General features: G+C 44.0%; 1 protein-coding gene across 1 annotated transcript in view; it reads right to left on the reverse strand.

Moving 5' to 3' along the window:
• The window catches only part of LOC115223958 (L-xylulose reductase-like), a 30181-nt gene extending 25955 nt beyond the window's left edge, over positions 1-4226 (reverse strand). Inside the window, exons 1-3 of the mRNA XM_029794710.2 lie at positions 4064-4226; positions 2126-2223; positions 873-1027 (exon numbers count right to left, since the gene is read on the reverse strand). Coding sequence (XP_029650570.1) covers positions 873-1027; positions 2126-2223; positions 4064-4115 — 305 coding nt within the window. The 5' untranslated portion in view covers positions 4116-4226. The remainder of the gene's footprint in view (positions 1-872; positions 1028-2125; positions 2224-4063) is intronic.
• Between the last annotated feature and the right edge of the window lie 8510 nt (positions 4227-12736).

Consider the following 12736-nt stretch of genomic DNA (forward strand, 5'->3'; position numbering starts at 1 on the left):
CCCTGTGTTTGTGTATATATATATATATATATATATATATATATATATAGGCGTAGGAGTGGCTGTGGTAAGTAGCTTGCTTATGAACCACACGGTTCACGGTTCAGTCCCACTGTGTGGCACCTTGGGCAAGTGTCTTCTACTATAGCCTCAGGCCGACCAAAGCCTTGTAAGTGGATTTGGTAGATGTAAACTGAAAGAAGCCCGTTGTATATATGTATATATATATACATATATATATATATATGTATGTCTGTGTGTGTATATGTTTGTGTGTCTGTTTGTCTCCCCAACATCGCTTGACAACTGATGCTGGTGTGTTTGCGTCCCCGTAACTTAATGGTTCGGCAAAAGGGACCAATAGAATAAGTACTAGGCTTACAAAGAATAAGTCCTGGGGTCGATTTGCTCGACTAAAGGCGGTGCTCCAGCATGGCCACAGTCAAATGACTGAAACAAGTAAAAGAGTACTCTTTCACCACAACATTCTCTCACTCTTTCTTCCTGTATCTGTATTTCAAAGGGCCAGCCTTGTCACACTGTGTCACGCTGAATCTCCCCAAGAACTACGTTAAGGGTACACGTGTCTGTGGAGTTACTCAGCCACTTGCACGTTAATTTCATGAGCAGGCTGTTCCGTTGATCGGATCAACTGGAACCCTCGTCGTCATAACCGACGGAGTGCCACCTTATGATTGAACACCATGCATCCGTTTCCACACACACACACACATATGTATGGGATGTAAAAATATACAACAGCAGGGTAGCATATATTCTATTGCTTGACCGATTCTGTTAATTCAGAGCTGTCTTAGAATGTTAATTATAAAACAAAACAAAAAAAAAAATTAAAGCTTTGAGATACAAACTCATCAAACTCTTCTTTGGTGGAATCGACAAAGGCACTCATGGATGCGACAGCAGCATTATTTACCAACAGATCAATGGGGCCAAGAGAGCTGACGATCTCACGGGTACGATCCCAGTTACTCAAGTCACAAACAACAGGGACAATCGCTGGACACTGAATAAAAAAACAAACAAAAAACAATGCTTTAGCCACTGGCAACTTCCATCCATCCACCCACCCATCCACCCATCTTTTTTAATTCTTGGCAGAGTCATGGATGTACAATCCTCAGGCCCCCTCCTCCATAGGGTCCACCTGCTATTTCCATCCATCCACCCACCCATTTTCTTCAGTCAAGTACCAGATTATCTTTGCAATTTTGGCTGAATATATATATATATATATATATATATATATATATTATAGGTGCAGGAGTGGCTGTGTGGTAAGTAGCTTGTTTACCAACCACATGGTTCCGGCTTCAGTCCCACTGCGTGGTACCTTGGGCAAGTGTCTTCTACTATAGCCTCGGGCCGACCAAAGCCTTGTGAGTGGATTTGGTAGACGGAAACTGAAAGAAGCCCGTTGTATATATGTATATATATATATATATATGCGTGTGTGTGTTTGTGTGAGTGTGTTTGTCCCCCCCCTAGCATTGCTTGACAACCGGTGCTGGTGTGTTTATGTCCCCGTTACTTAGCGGTTTGGCAAAAGAGACCGATAGAATAAGTACTAGGCTTACAAAGAATAAGTCCTGGGGTCGATTTGCTCGATTAAAGGCGGTGCTCAAGCATGGCCGCAGTCAAATGACTGAAACAAGTAAAAGAGTAAAAGAGTATATATATGTCTATACATATATAGTTTTTATTAAAGCAGCAAAATTATCACAGAACTGTTATTCAGAATTTCACGTTCCTGTTCGTTGGATGGGCTTCTTTCAGTTTCCGTCTACCAAATCCACTCACAAGGCCTGAGGCTATAGTAGATGACATGTGCCCAAGGTGCCACACAGTGGGACTGAACCCGGAACCATGTGGTTGGGAAGCAAAATTCCTACCACACAGCCACGTGTGCATCTGCACTATTTTTAGCAGACCAAGAGCCTCCCCTAGCAGCCTCCTTAACAATGGCTCATGTTGCTAAGGGTTACTGTCAACATTAACCTGGCACAAACTTCATGGACACCATTCAATGCTACCACCAAATGCTACCCTTCCAAATGTGGCTGTCCAAGAAGAATCACAGTATCGACACAAAATGCATGCTTACTTCTTCAACTAACGTCTTCAGGTGTTCCTCAGTGCGACTCAGTGCGTAAGTTGTTGCACCACACTTTGAGAGCATCTTTGCTGTTTCTCGACCGATTCCTTAGAGGAAAAAAAAAGAACAAAAATATCAACAATAATTAACAAAAAATGGCAAAAGATTATTTGACACTGATGGAGTCATAGTGGTGACCTCGTCTTGGTTGTTAATGTCATAATGTCGACCAAAGCCTTGTGATTAAATTTGGTAGATGGAAACTGTGTGGAAACCTGTTGTGTGTGTATTTCTTTCTTTTACTTGTTTCAGTCATTTGACTGCGACCATGCTGGAGCACCACCTTTAGTCGAGCAAATCTACCCCAGGACTTATTCTTTGTAAGCCCAGTACTTATTCTATCAGCCTCTTTTGCCGAACCGCTAAGTGACGGGGACGTAAACACACCAGCATTGGTTGTCAAGCAATGCTAGGGCGAGAAACACAGACACACAAACATATACACACACATACACACATATACACACACATATACACATATATGACAGGCTTCTTTCAGTTTCCGTCTACCAAATCCACTCACAAGGCATTGGTCGGCCTGGGGCTATAGCAGAAGACACTTGCCCAAGATACCACGCAGTGTGACTGAACCCGGAACCATGTGGTCGGTAAACAAGCTACTTACCACACAGCCACTCCTGCGCCTATATGTGAGTTTGTGTGTGTGTATGGATCTTTTATCTTTTACTTGTTTCAGTCATTGGACTGTGGCCATGCTGGGGTACTGCTTTCAAGGGTTTCAGCCAAATAGTTCAACCCCCAGTACTTGCTTTTAAAGCCCGGTACTTATTCTATTGGTTCTCTATTGCTGAACTGCAAAGTCATGGAGGATGCAAACAAACCAACACTGGTTGTTAAGTGGTGAGGAGGACAACCACAATTACAAAGACAGACAGACAGACAGACACACACACACACACATACATGTAAAGAGCTTCCACACAGTTTCAGGCAAATTTAGGTGATGAGGATAGTCGATTACAACGACCTCAGTGCGTAACTGGTACTTAATTTATCGACCCCGAAAGGATGAAAGGCAAAGTCGACCTCGACGGGATTTGAACTCAGAATGTAACGGCAGACGAAATACCTATTTCTTTACTACCCAAAAGGGGCTAAACACAGAGGGGACAAATAAGGACAGACAAACGGATTAAGTCGATTATATCGACCCCGGTGCGTAACTGGTACTTAATTTATCGACCCCGAGAGGATGAAAGGCAAAGTCGACCTCGGCGGACTTTGAACTCAGAACGTAGCGGCAGACGAAATACCGTTAAGCATTTCGCCGGGCGTGCTAACGATTCTGCCAGCTCGCCGCTAAAGTGAAGTTCAAATAAATAGTGGGTGTGTTAAGTGGCAAAAAAACGACCGTCCCCAAATATATAAAGTTTAAATTATATTTGTGCTTTAGTTAAACAAACACCATGAGGGCACCGTCGATATAAAAACGTATCGTGGGCCACGGCAGAAAAATAAAATATTGCGCTTCACTTGTATATGTATATATGAGATAATATTTGTTACAAGACAAGGAACAAAGAAATATATTAAAATATTAAGAAACATATAAATAAAAAGACAGACTTCATGGTATTAGGAGACCTCGATTTAAAACTAAGGTAGTATTACTGTTTTTAGTACAACTGAACTAGCGCAAGCCTATCATGAGACATTCGAAGCGTGACTATCACGACAATTATTATTTTTTAGATACAATGTATTCTACAAGCCGCTCCATATTTGTAAAGGCAATGGGGCGTGACTTGAGGGAGCTTTATTGGCTATTTCTAGGACGTCCGGCGAGCACGAACAAAGGAATCAGCAAAAATTAAATGAAAAACACCCAAATAAAGTTATAAAGAGATTTTTCAGAATAGAAATTACCTCGTCCCGCTCCAGTTACCAAAGCTTTCTGACCGTTGAACTTAATTTCCATTTCTTTGCCTTTTTTAGCACCAATTAAATAAAACTCGGTTGGGCTAATTGCAAATTCTCGCTAATTAAAATTCAGTTTCGATAAGATTCGGGAGTTATTTCCCTTTTACTAACCTCAAAACAACTTCTTCTTCTTCTCCTCCCCTCGCCCGTTCTTTCTCCTTCGTCTTCTCCGTCTTCATCTCCTCCTCCTCCCCTTCTCCTCTCCTCCCACCCTCCTCTTTCCTTCACCTACTCCTTTTTCTGCATGTATGTATGTATGTATGTATGTATATATTATGCGCGCGCGCATGTCTGTGTTTGTCCCTCACCACCACTTGACACTATTGCCCAAGGTTCCCGTGGTCTTTTCCGCAGGCTTTTCTATCCACGGACAAACCTAATCTGTTCTCCCTCTTTACATTGACATTCCTGTGATACATGATCCCTATTGATCGGCCCCACTTTTTTTTTCTTTTCACGATCCCTTTTCATCGGAATTCGACCCACTTTTTTTCCTTTTCTTCCCAAAAAGAAAAGCTCTACTTTGTATTTTGTCCCTTCCGTGTTCAGCCCTGCGTGGCCAATAAAGAAATCTATCTATCTATCTATCTGTCTGTCTGTCTGTCTGTCTGTCTGTCTGTCTATCTATCTATCTATCTATCTATCTATCTATCTATCTATCTATCTATGTCTGTCTGTCTGTCTATCTATCATACTATCTATCTATCTATCTATCTATCTATCTATCTATCTATCTATCTATCTGTCTGTCTGTCTGTCTGTCTGTCTGTCTGTCTGTCTGTCTGTCTATCTATCTATCTATCTATCTATCTATCTATCTATCTATCTTTGTCTGTCTGTCTGTCTATCTATCATACAATCACCAAAGATCCCTGGCCTGGCAGTGCTACCGAGAAGCGCTACCCGTTCGGGATAAGCTCTACAGACACGGCTCGAGAAACACGGGGCCGACCTGCCCGAGATGCGGTCAGAGCGACGAAACCGTTCTGCACGCACTCGTGCAGTGTCCAACAATTTCCGACCTGTGGGCTTATGTCGAACAACTGCTGTCACGTGTGGGACGAGTCGGTTTATCAGCTGAGTCTATCGTCAATATTGTCACGCCTCCTTCCTTCAAACGGGAAGGAAGAGCTATTTTCATCATCCTTGTGGCTATGGCGAAAGAATGTATCTGGTAGACGCGTCTGAAAGGATTGGAGACAAACACTTTCCTCTCTGGTCAATCTCTCATCAACTTCTTCAAGTACCACTTGAAAAGGAAAGTGAGAGTAGAGAGGCAAGTTTTGTCTAGCGAATGTTTTAAAAAAAGATGGGTGAATGTAGCAAGGATGGCACGTATGAATGACGAAGCCACCTTGAGCATAATCCTATGAACCCAGAAATTGAAAACAGAGGGTTACCCACTTGCAAACAAATGTGGTAACATATAACAATATTGACCAAGGTTACCGTGGTCTTTTTCGTAGGCTTTTCTTCCCACGGATAAACCTTACTTGCTTTCCCCTTTACACCATATATCATAACACTGTGATACACGATCCCTATTGATCGTTCTTTTTTTTCCTCTTCCCCTTTTTTCTTCTTTTTTCATTTCTCCTTCCTTTTGTTCCTTTTCCTTTTCCTTTTTTTTTCTTTTTATTCTTTTTATTTTATTCAATTTTTTTTTGTTTTTATTCTTTTCTCCCCTTTTACGATCCCTCTTGATCGAAAACCTACGCCACCCCCTTTATTTTTTTCTTTTGTTTTTTGTTCTCTTCATCCCCCAAAAGAAAAGCTCTACCTTGTAACTTGTCCCATCTGTGTGCAGCCCTGTGTGGCCAATAAAGAAAGTTATCTATCTATCTGTCTGTCTGTCTGTCTGTCTGTCTGTCTGTCTATCTATCTATCTCTATCTATCTATCTATCTATCTATCTATCTATCTATCTATCTTTGTCTGTCTGTCTGTCTATCTATCATACTATCTATCTATCTATCTATCTGGACAGACAGACGCAAGTCAAATGGGCTCCACGTAAGTTGGTATTTTTGTACGTTCAAAAGTGTATATTGACAAATATTTTGTGTTTAAAAGTTGTGCAACAACATCCACTGTAAACCTTTGATAAATATCGACACAAAATTTTGCCCCTTGTGGGCAAAATTTAAAAGAAAAAATTCTCATAGCCTTCGTGGTTTCATTTAGCCATTTTATTTCCAAAATGGCCACTGGTCACCACGAGGCTGAGGTGCAAGTCAAGCGTGACGCAGAGACAGAAAAAAGGATGCTCTGTTAGCATACGCTGAACCTGACAACACCACCTCCACCACCATCAACATCGACAACAGCAACAAATACAAAACAAATGTCGCAAGGCCAAGCACCGTCAACACCATCAGTGAGCCCACCACCACCAACACCGACAACAACACCATGGCAGAATCTGCTACTAAAACTGCTATCCCTACTAAAGACATCGCCACCAATAACAATACCAACATCACCATCACCGCCACCAAAGACCGTGCCGTCAATGCTACTAATACTACAAACACCACCGCCGTCACCAAGAACGACAATAACAACAACAACAACAACAACAACAACAACAACAACGACGACGACGACGACAACAACAATTCCCTTCAACCACTGCTCACTCCATCACCAACAAGTGAAAAAATAACGACGACAAGCAAACGAAATGTCGAAATTTGCGCTAGTGCAGGACTAAAGTACGCAGGCAATTTTCCACCCCTTCCTACTTGCACAATCGAACCAAACACACCAATTTTACAAACTGCAGCCAACAACAACATCACCACAAGCAACAACAATAACAAAACAACAACAAATTTCGCTGAGGCGATTAAAGAAAAAAAAACAACAATATATTTTACGGCTCAACAAATACAGGACACGAACATTAAAATAACAGAATCAGATGGTATAGTAAAGATAAACATACCAGAAGACATTTTGGAAGATGAAAAAAGACGAACAATCATTTATAAAATAGTTAACAAAAAAACAAAAATCCCAGAGAAGGCTAACACAAGCAAAATAGAGAAGTGCTTGAAACCCATCTGGAATCACAAAGAATATGTAACCTGGTGGAACAAATTTGCCCACATACAAGTTGTTTTCTACACCGAAGAGTTAGCTAGACGTTTCTCAACGCTAACTCTTCACTCAGATGAACTCCAACTTACACCAAGCTATCGGGGACAGAAAGTGACTAAGATCACTCTAAACAATGTCCCCAAAATAGCCAATAATCTATGGCTTGTAAAGGCCTTATGCGTAAAAATGACGAATTATACTATTTTGGAAACCACAGTCACAGAGCATAAAAACTGGGTGGGAAAAAAAGTAGAATTTCTTCTACATATACATCATGAAGATATAAAAAAAATACCCACCCAGATATGTGTATCAGACGACCACAAGTTATACGTGGTCGTCGATGGCAGAAGACCACGTTACTACATATGCGGCAGTGAGCAACACCTAAAAAAAGACTGCAAATCTGCCGCAAGAAAACAACAGCAACAACAACAGCAGCCGGAAACAAAAACAAATAAACAAGGTTTACTACCCACACCACTTTTTGCAGGAACAAACCTCACCAAACAAACAACCACACCAACTGCAGCACCAAGAACAGAAGCAGCATCACCAACAACAACAACCAAGAATATACCAACTCCCAAACCAAGGACATCTGCCAAAAAGACACCCAGCAAAAATGAAGAAACAATTACAACTCCAAATCCCCACAAAATTGAGACCCTAAACAACACAACAATACCTACAATCACTCAAACACAAAATACCCAAACCCCACCTCCAAAACCGCATACACCACAACCAAACGCTCACCAACCAACACCAACAACAAAACCAACACAGTCGACAATAGACCCCAATATTTTCCCTCTTCCAGACTCCGATTCGTCTGATTTGTCATTAGACGAAGAAGACACGGAAGATTGGCAAATAGCCACAGGGGGGAGAAGAAAAAGGGGAAAAAAAAGAAAAGAAAAAATAACAAACAAAGCGGGAAGATACACCACTCCCGAAACAAAAACATCCACAGAAAACACACACATCAACACAAACACACCATCATCAAACCCCCCAAAAATGTTGACAGCCATAAACACAAACAACCACGACCTAATGGAACACATTAGGTCAAACACTAACATTACTGAAAACGACATAAAAACAAGTAACCACCCACACACAACACCACCACAACACATTAAAATAATACACGTGACACAGAACACATACAGCACCCTGAAATCCCTTTACCCTGATGCAGTAGGGAGATTTCAAAAGTACTCATCGAAAAAACTGTATAAAAGCCTCATAGAAGAAGACCGTGAGGTGAAAGACAAAGAACTTTCGAAAAACAAGTAACCTTTTCTCTCTCCTTTTCCTTTTTTGCACTTTTATCGGAACATGCTCAGAATAGGTAGTATAAATGTACGTGGCTTGGGGTCGCCTTGGAAACAAGGCTACCTGTTAAATGACATCAAGTCACTAAATCTGAATATCATAGCCATCAGTGAGACCAGACTCCACAGCTTGCGGGCACTCCAGCACATTTTCGGTACACATTTCAACATTTATTTTTCTCCGTGTCTACCGAGAATGGGCGGAGGTGGCACCGCGGTGCTTATCCGGAAGAGTCTGGATCTCAAAGTAAGAGCAAATTTCCTAGACCCGGAGGGTAGGCTGGTCGTTTTGGATGTCGATGGCAGCAATGAGTGTGCTTTTCGACTGATAGCAGTTTATGCTCCGTCCTTAACAGGCCGACCAGATTTCTTTCGACGTCTAGAGTCTTTCATGGGAACGTCTCGTCCTTTACTTTTAGTGGGGGATTGGAATGCCACCCTGGACACGCATCTAGACTACGTGGGCAGAGATAGCAATAGAAGGGGATGCAAATGCCTCAAAGACCTGCTCAGACGTTTCCAACTGTCTGACAGGTACCGACTGGACCACCCGAATGTGCCAATGTGGACATGGAGTAACCGCATCGGGTCGTCCAGATCATACTTAGATAGAGTATTCTGTAAGACAATAGATAAAAATAGTGTAGGTTGTCCACAATTTCATATAGTCAGTTACACAGATCACAAGTTTGTGACTTGTACACTTGACTTAGATAAGACACATAGGCAGGGTCCTGGTTACTGGAAACTGAACGCGTCTTTTACAGCACGACAGGTTTACAGGGACCGGATCAGCACATTAGTTAAGAGAGCTTTGACGGGTACCATCATCAACAACAGATGGTGGTATGCCCTAAAAAAAGCGATTAAAGCAGAATCAGTCAGATACAGTAGAGCCCTAGCATTAGACCGAAATAGAATAGAGGGAGAATTAGTTAAGGTTTTAGAAGAGGCACTTAGAACTGGCATCGCGTCCAACGTGCTGGCGGCGAGATTGGTCCTCGACCAACACCTCAACGCCAAACACGAGGGATGCGTTGTCAGAGCTAGGATGCGTGCTCTGAGGAACGAAGGAGTTGGAGCCGCCCAAGAGGCCCGAGTGGTGGAGACGCAACGAGGCAACAGAGCCACCATCAAGTCTCTTATAGATGAACAGGGGCGCGAATTGCTCGAGCCTAAAAGGATGTGTGGGGTTTTTCAACAACACTTCACCCAACTGTTTGGGACAAGTGGTGAGTCAGCAAGGAAGGTGGAGTCTTGTGAAAAGCCTATCACAGCTGCGGACGTACAGGATGCGATGGTAGGCTGCGCGAGAGACAAGTCACCAGGCTTGGATGGTCTGCCCTACGAATTTTATTTTCATATGCCAGACTTGTTTGGAGGCGTCTTGGCAGCTGTCTACTGCAACTGGCAGCAGAACGGGAGTATTCCTGCTTTTGTAAAGCGAGGAGCAGTGGCACTGATTAAGAAAGACCCAAACAAGGGGGACGTCATAGATAATTTCAGGCCCATCACTCTGCTCAACGCAGATTTGAAAATTTTGGACAAGGTGTTAGCCGAGAGGTTGGCGCTTGTCATCAAGAAACTAATCGACAAGGCGCAAACATGCGCCGTGCCGGGTAGAAGTATTCATGACAACCTCCATCTGATGCGCTACATCATAGACAGAGTAGTTAAAAATCCTGGCATGGGTGGGGCGCTGATCAATTTGGATCAATCAAAAGCCTTCGATAGGGTAGACCATCACTACTTGTAGGCTGTCCTCAAAGCGGCTGGTTTCGGTCCAGTTTTCCGCGGTTGGATCGCTGCCTTATACAGCGGCATCCGCTCAGTAGTTCGCGTAAATGGTCATCTATCCAGACCCTTTAACATCATGCGTTCGGTTCGTCAGGGATGCCCCCTCTCATCGCTGCTGTATGTACTGACTCTTGAGCCACTACTGCGGAAACTGGCGACGCTGAGGGGCATCCCACGAGAGCTGGGATGCGGGAGGAGCGTGTCTGCATACGCGGATGACGTCACCGTCATAGTGTCGAGCTACGAGCACATCGAGCTGGTCGGCGAGACACTGAAAGAATACGAAGCGGTAACGGGAGCAAAAATTAACCGGGAAAAGTCAGTGGGCTTGCGGCTCGGCACCTGGAGAAGCAAGCCCATGCCGTCCAACAGCGTCTCCATCGTGGGACGCTGGACGGACGGACCGGTTAAATTGCTCGGGGTCTGGTTCGGTCCGGACCTCCAAATGGAGAAGAACTGGGGCGAGATAACGACTAGGGTGGCTACTCTCACCCAGAAATGGACTGAGAGAAAGCTATCCCTAAAAAGTCGGGCGGAGGTGGCGAACGCGTACATCGCATCCGTCATCGAGTATCGTCTGACCGTCGTGCCTTGTCCCGACCCTACCATCACCAAACTGGAACGCATACTCTTCCGCTTCTTGTGGAAGGGAAACGTTCCGATGGTTAGGCGATCCATTTGCTGCCAACACCCGCTAAATGGAGGGTGGGCATGCCGTGGTTGATGATGCGCAGACATGCGCTGAGACTGCGACATCTCCGGCGCTTCATAGACAACGGTGAACAGGGGTGGTCGCCTTTTGTGCGGCGCGCTTTCCCGCAGCTCGTCTCCTTGGACGAACTACAGTCATGGATCAAGCAGAGACCGAGGCTAGGCGAATGGCACCGCGAGTGTCGCGTTGCTCTCAAGCAACTCTGCCGTCCGGGATCGAACTTGTGCGACTCCATCACAACAAAGGCATTCTATAGAGGATTAGTGGAGGGGAGGTGCGACGACGAACTCGGGCAGAGTCTGGGCGTCGACGAGGAACACCTGACCCGCCTGTTCAGGACAACTTTCGGGCCGGGACCTATGAACAATCACCAAAGATCCCTGGCCTGGCAGTGCTATCGAGAAGCATTACCTGTTCGGGATAAGCTCTACAGACACGGTTCCAGACACACTGGACCGACTTGCCCGAGATGCGGTCAGAGCGACGAAACCGTTCTGCACGCACTCGTGCAATGTCCAACCATTTCCGACTTGTGGGCTTATGCCGAACGGCTGCTGTCACGTGTGGGACGAATCCGCCTATCGGCCGAGTCTATCGTGATGATTGCTCCGCCCCCTTCCCTCAACCGGGAAGGCAAGGCAGTTTTCATCGTACTGGTGGCCATGGTGAAAGAATGTGTGTGGTGGACTCGAGCGAAAGGATTAGAGACAAACACTTACCTCTCTGGCCAATCGCTCATCAACTTTTTCAAGTACCACTTGAAAAGGAAGGTGAGAATGGAGAGGGAAGTTTTGTCTCGCGAAAGATTCAAAAAAAGATGGTGAATGTTGCAAAGATGGTGCGTGCTAGTAACGAAACCATTTTGAGCATGATCCTGTAGATCGTAAAAAAGAAAGAAAGAGAGCATTTTTGGTCTCATGTGGTTATTTCCTCCCTGACTGGGGTTCCCGTGGTCTTTTCTGTAGGCTTTTCTTCCCACGGATGAACCCAATCTTGTTATATCAATGTTTACATCATTATTTCTGTGATACACGATTTCCTTTTTTTTCCCCTTTTTTTTTCCTCCTCTCGATCCCTTTTGATCGCAATCTTACATTTTTTTTTTTTTTTCCACCCTCGAAAAGAAAAGCTCTGCATTTGTATTTGTCCCCTCTGTATTCAGCCCTGTGTGGCTAATAAAAGAAAGTTATCTATCTGTCTGTCTGTCTGTCTGTCTGTCTGTCTGTCTGTCTGTCTGTCTGTCTGTCTGTCTGTCTGTCTATCTATCTATCTATCTATCTATCTATCTTTGTCTGTCTGTCTGTCTATCTATCATACTATCTATCTATCTATCTATCTATCTATCTTTGTCTGTCTGTCTGTCTATCTATCTATCTATCTATCTATCTATCTATCTATCTATCTATCTATCTATCTATCTATCTATCTATCTATCTATCTATCTATCCAGACCTCCAAATGGAGAAGTACTGGGGCAAAATAGCGACTAGGGTGGCCACTCTAACCCAGCAATGGCCCGAGAGGAAGCTATCCCTAAAAGGTCGGGTGGAGATGGCGAACGCGTATATCGCATCCGTCATCGATTACCGTCTGACCGTCGTGCCTTGTTCCGACCCTACCATCACCAAACTGGAACGTATACTCTTCCGCTTCTTGTGGAAGGAAA

The sequence above is a fragment of the Octopus sinensis genome, linkage group LG24 (genome assembly GCF_006345805.1).
Source record: "Octopus sinensis linkage group LG24, ASM634580v1, whole genome shotgun sequence".
Classification (NCBI taxonomy): domain Eukaryota; kingdom Metazoa; phylum Mollusca; class Cephalopoda; order Octopoda; family Octopodidae; genus Octopus; species Octopus sinensis.